Here is a 5,205-nt window from a genome sequence, read left to right on the forward strand (position 1 = left end):
GCTCAAGTTCACCACCTCCGACTCCTGCGACCGCATCAAGGACGAGTTCCAGCTGCTGCAGGCTCAGTACCACAGGTGAGCCGGGGCCGGGGCTCCCCTCCACACAAGGCCTTGCAAAAGATCCGGACCCCAGGTGCATCTTCTGGAAGGAGGCAAAAAGGTAGACAGAGTGGAGGGCCGGGCGCCGGCACTCACACCTGTAATCTCAGCCGCCAGGAGGCAGGGATCCCCAGGCTGGAGGCCAGCCCTGGGCAAAAACCTGGAGAGACCCCCTCATCTCACGCAGCAAAGGAGCGGCAGCTCATACTGAAAAGGGGCCCGTAGGTCGGAGGGTCACCAGCAGGCCACCTTGCAAAAAAAGGCAAGATGTTACACAAATAGCGCAAGGGCCAGGCCCCCCAAAGTGACAGCCCCTGCTTCCCTGTTTGCCCCGTGTGGGGGGAAGGGTTGCCTGGTATCCCACAGACCCTCCGGGTGCGGGAAGGAAAATTGTCCCTGATCCCCAAGAGGTTAGGGAATTCCTGTGGATGCACAGCAGGACCCGACCAGAGCCTGGCCCCCTAGAGGGTCGTCCCTCCCATTTCGGAATGCAAGTCCAGAGTGTGGGGGAAGGGAGTTTCCCCCAAGGAGAAAGGGCATCCACATCCTATGGGGGTGTTTTTCAAGTACTAAGAATGTACTTTGGTCTCCTAACACTTCCTTTGGGGGATTTACTTGTTTTATCACTTGTTTTGTTCAGGGGACTTGAACTCAGGGCCTTAGCTGGCCCTGAACTTTTTTTTATGTATGTTCAAGGCTGGCGCTCTACCACTGAGCCACCGTGGTAGAAAGCAGTAGCCACTTCTTGGCTCTTTGGTGGTTTGTTGGAGATCAGTCTCACAGGGCCTTTCTGCCCGGGCTGGCTTTGAACCACAATCCTCAGATCTCAGCCTCCTGAGTAGCTGGGATGACAGGCGTGAGCCACCTGCTGCCTGGCTCTTTTTTTTTTTTTTTATACTATTTTAAAGATGAAGAAACTCAAGAGACTGATAAATGAGGCCCCTGATTTCCACCCCTGCTGTGGAAGCTTCTAGGCTTTGTCCTGGCAGGCCCCTGGCTCCTTGCCCACTTCCTGCTAAGCCCCATGGTTGTCCTGTTCTGACTTCACTGACCACACGCTGCTGTGTGACCTCCGGGAACAAATCACCTCTCTGATCTCTGAGCCTTGGCATCTCTCCCTTTGGGAGCTTCCCACTGAGTGAGAAAAGGGGGTCCCAAAGATTCAGGGGAACACAAGGGAGGCCTAGACAGGGCCGGGGCAGCCAGGGTATTGTTAAAGTAAGACCAGAATTCCACAACATGGAAGTGAACTTGTCTTTTTTGTTGTTGCCCTTCCCAGTCCTAGTAGTGAAACTTGGTACACAGGCATGCACACACACACACACACTCTTACAAACTCAGTAAGCACTCACGGGTGAGGGTTTTTGTTGTTGTTGTTTGGTTTTTTTGGAGGAGATATGTTAGTCCTGGGTCTTGAACTCAGGTCCTGGGCACTGTCTCTGAGCTTTTATGCTCAAGGCAAGTGCCTACTACTTGAGCCACAGCATCACTTCCGGCTCTCCTGCTTGGCTGGCTTTGAACTGAGATCCTCAGATCTCAGTCTTCTGAGTAGCTGGGATGACAGGTGGGAGCCACTGGTGCCTGGCTTCAAAACCAAAACCAAAATGAATGATAGTAGATGGAAAAAATTACCCCAACTCTAGCTCCCTGCCCTGTGGAGAGTGAATGGACAGGCTTCTGAGGTGTGGAGTCGCACAGAGAAGTGGAGAGGATCTGGTGAGGGACACACAGCCCAGAAAGAGCAGGCTGGAGCTTTGAACCCTGGAGAGGGCAGGGTCATTGGGTTTCCTGCAGTTAGTGAAGGAAAATAGTTATGGAAGAGTCCCGGGTGTGTGGGGGGGTGCCTCTCCCCAGTTTTAAACTCCTCCACCAGATAAATCAAGTCTCCCCTTTCCGAAACCCAGTGGAGCCAGGTTAGGGAGGCCAGCCCAGAGGTGAACTTCACAGACCCGAGCTGCTGTTTCTATTTGTGTCTGAGCACTGAGGTTGTTTCCGGGCTGTGTGACCTTGAGTCACCTGCTTGCCCTCTCTGAATGTCTATTGCGTCACCAGGGAATGAGCACGTGAGCCTTCTCTCTCTGCTGACGTCCTTGGCGGTTGGGAGAGCGCCTGTACTGCCTACCAGAACTTTTTTTTTTTTTTGGTCCAGTCGTGGGGCCTGAACTCTGGGCCTGGGTGCTGTCCCTCAGCTCTTCAGCTCAAGGCGAGCACTCTACCACTTGAGCCACAGCACCACTTCCGGTTTTTTTTTTTTCTTTTTGCTTATGTGGTGCTGAGGAATTGAACCCAGGGCCTCATGCATGCAAGGCAAGCACTCTACCACTGAGCCACCTTCCCAGCCCTACCAGAACTTCTCTTAACTAATTTTCTTGCTTTCTCCAAATGATCTCCAAGCGTGTGGGCTTTTCTTCTTTTCTTTTTTCTTTTGTCAGTTGGGGGGCTTGAATTCAGGGCCTGGGCGCTGTCCCTGAGCTTTTGATCAAGGTTGAACTCTGCCACTTTAAGCCACAGTATCACTTCTGGCTTTTTGCTGATTAATTTGAGATAAGAGTCTCATAAACTTTCCTGCCTGGGCTGGCTTTGAACCATGATCCTCAGATCTCAGCCTCCTGAGTAGCCAGGATGACAGGCGGGAGCCCCCGGCGCCTGGCTGGGGTTCTTTATCATCATCATCATCATCAGTTTCATACCCCATAATACAGTGAGGAAACCTGCCCAGTTACATGGTGTTTGCTCCCATTAATGTGGCTCGTTCTGTGCCAGGTCTCACACCTATAATCTCAGCTACTCAGGAGGCTGAGCTCTGAGGATCTCAGTTCAAAGCCAAGCCTAAGCAGGACAGTCCTTGACTTAGCGCCAATGAACCAGTGCAAAGCCAGAAGTGGAGCCGTTGGCTCAAGTGGTCAAATGCCAGCCTTAAGTGAAAAGGCTAAATGAGCGTAGGAGACCTTGAGTCCAAGCCCCAGTACTGGCACAAAAAGGAAGGGAGGGGCAAAAAGTCACGCTGGAGGCATGGCTCAGGTGGTAGAGCACCATTCATGAGCAAGGATTAACCCAGCAAGTGCAAGGGGCCCTGAGTTCAAACCTCCATACCACAAACTCAAGATACATCTTGCGACTATCTTGGCTCCCTAAGGCGGGGGGGGGCGGGGGAGGGATGGCTTGTGGGGAGCGGGGGAACCCCCAACCTGCTGGCTGATCTGTGTCTTCCCCTCGGCCTTCCCCAGCCTGAAGCTAGAATGTGACAAGCTGGCCAGCGAGAAGTCGGAGATGCAGCGACACTATGTCATGGTGAGACCCCGGGGGGGTCTGGGGGGGACGCCAAAGGTGGGGACCCCCGGCCACCACCGCCACCTTGCCCAGCTGCACACCCAGGCGGTGGTGGTTGAGGTACCAGGAAGTGGGGGGGAGGGAGCCGTGGGCTACATCTGGTCCTGAGTGCAGCACATGCCTGCGTGCCAGGCCACGCTGGGCCTCCCTTGGGCCTCCTCCAGCCCCAGGGTCTGGCCTCTGTGTTTTTGTTGATGTCAGTCAATGGGGCTTGGACTCTGGGCCTGGGCACCGCCCCTGAGCTCCTTCTCTCAAGGCGAGCACTCCACCACTCTGAGCCAGTGTCACTTCCGGTTTTCTGGTGGTTCACTGGAGTTGAGAGTCTCATGGGCTTTCCCGGCTGGCTTTAAACCAGTGATCCTCAGATCTCAGCCTCCTGAGTAGCTAGGCTGACAGGTGTGGGCCACCCAGCTGGACGCTGTGTTCTGACCACCTGTTTGCAATCCTGCAAACAATCCTCCATCCCTAGACCTGCGCTCTCTCCCCTCACCCCTGCCAGCAGTCTGCTCCTGACCCACCCAGCCCGTAGCAATGGGCCTGGAGCCCCAGAAGGGATCTTGGACTCTGGGATGAGGGGGGTACTGTCTTAAGGTTTTGTTAGGCACCCAGCTGAGGTTTTGAAGTTTGAGTAGGAGCCTGCTTGGATGGAGCCTGAAGAAACCACCTACAAAGAGCTGGGAAGGAAGGTGATGTCTCTCCCAGGGGTCCTGAGGAGCCAGGAAAGGCTTCTGAGCAAGACTGGAGGGGGCCGGCCCAGAGCTGGGGCTGGGTCTTGACTCTGGTCTTGAGCCCAGTGGAGTGGGCGAAGCAGCAACACAGGACAGGGGTAGCAGATGAGGAGCCGCAGCCCCATTTCTACCCCATATCAGACTGCCAGGGAGTCTCCCCCCTCACCCCATTTCTGTCTCCCCAACACAGTACTACGAGATGTCCTATGGCTTGAACATCGAGATGCACAAACAGGTGAGCCTTGTTCCCGGTCCCTCCTTTTCCTGCCCCTCTCCCCAGGCATGGGGGACCCCTATAGCCAACTGTCAGCCCCCTCAGTTGGTCCCAGCCCCGCGCTGTTCTTCTATCTGGTGCAGTGCTGCTGGAGCGGGGATGCTCGTCTCCGCCCTCCCCGTGCGGGGCTGCAGGGCTGCACCACCACACTGGCGCCCAGGCCTCCTCCCCCAGGCTTCTTGTGCTGGGAGGGGGTCTCCCTGCGGGGGAGGGGAGGCCTTCCCCGGACTCCCGGCCTAGTCCCTGCCTTTGTTTCCGGTCGTGGGGGGAGGGGAGGATGGTAGAAGTGTGGCCCTGTGCTGACCCCAGAAAGCCCTCCTTTGCCCTGTGGCCTTGAGTCTGCCCTCCGCCCTGGCCAGGCCGTGCGGGCCGGATAGTGATGCTCTTGACCCCCCTCTCTGTTCCGCACGCGACTCCCGTGCCTCTGTGTTCCAGGCCGAGATCGTGAAGCGGCTGAACGGGATCTGCGCCCAGGTCCTGCCTTACCTGTCTCAGGAGGTGAGCGAGCCTCCCTGGGGAGAGCGAGCGAGCTTCCCGGCAGCCGAGGCAGTAACGGGAGGTGGGAGCCAGCCACCTCCCGGGAACGAAGCTGTTCGGGGAGGACTGTGCCAGGAGTCCATCTCGTGAGCGTGGGTGGGCGCCCCTGCCCGCCGGGCGGGTGTGGGGGCGCCCCACAGGGTCCCCTTTCTTTTCTTCCCCTTTTTTCTGCACATCAGCACCAGCAGCAGGTTCTGGGAGCCATCGAGAGGGCCAAGCAGGTCACCGCGCCGGAGC

General features: G+C 56.7%; 2 protein-coding genes across 2 annotated transcripts in view; both read left to right on the plus strand.

Moving 5' to 3' along the window:
* The window catches only part of LOC105990410 (transducin-like enhancer protein 2), a 128,188-nt gene that overhangs the window by 82,521 nt on the left and 40,462 nt on the right, over positions 1-5,205 (plus strand). The gene's annotated exons all lie outside the window — the stretch shown is intronic.
* The window catches only part of Aes (amino-terminal enhancer of split), a 30,525-nt gene that overhangs the window by 24,015 nt on the left and 1,305 nt on the right, over positions 1-5,205 (plus strand). Inside the window, exons 5-9 of the mRNA XM_013022636.1 lie at positions 6-75; positions 3,327-3,390; positions 4,348-4,392; positions 4,867-4,929; positions 5,148-5,203. Coding sequence (XP_012878090.1) covers positions 6-75; positions 3,327-3,390; positions 4,348-4,392; positions 4,867-4,929; positions 5,148-5,203 — 298 coding nt within the window. The remainder of the gene's footprint in view (positions 1-5; positions 76-3,326; positions 3,391-4,347; positions 4,393-4,866; positions 4,930-5,147; positions 5,204-5,205) is intronic.

This window comes from Dipodomys ordii, unplaced genomic scaffold (genome assembly GCF_000151885.1).
Source record: "Dipodomys ordii isolate 6190 unplaced genomic scaffold, Dord_2.0 Scaffold64, whole genome shotgun sequence".
Lineage (NCBI taxonomy): Eukaryota > Metazoa > Chordata > Mammalia > Rodentia > Heteromyidae > Dipodomys > Dipodomys ordii.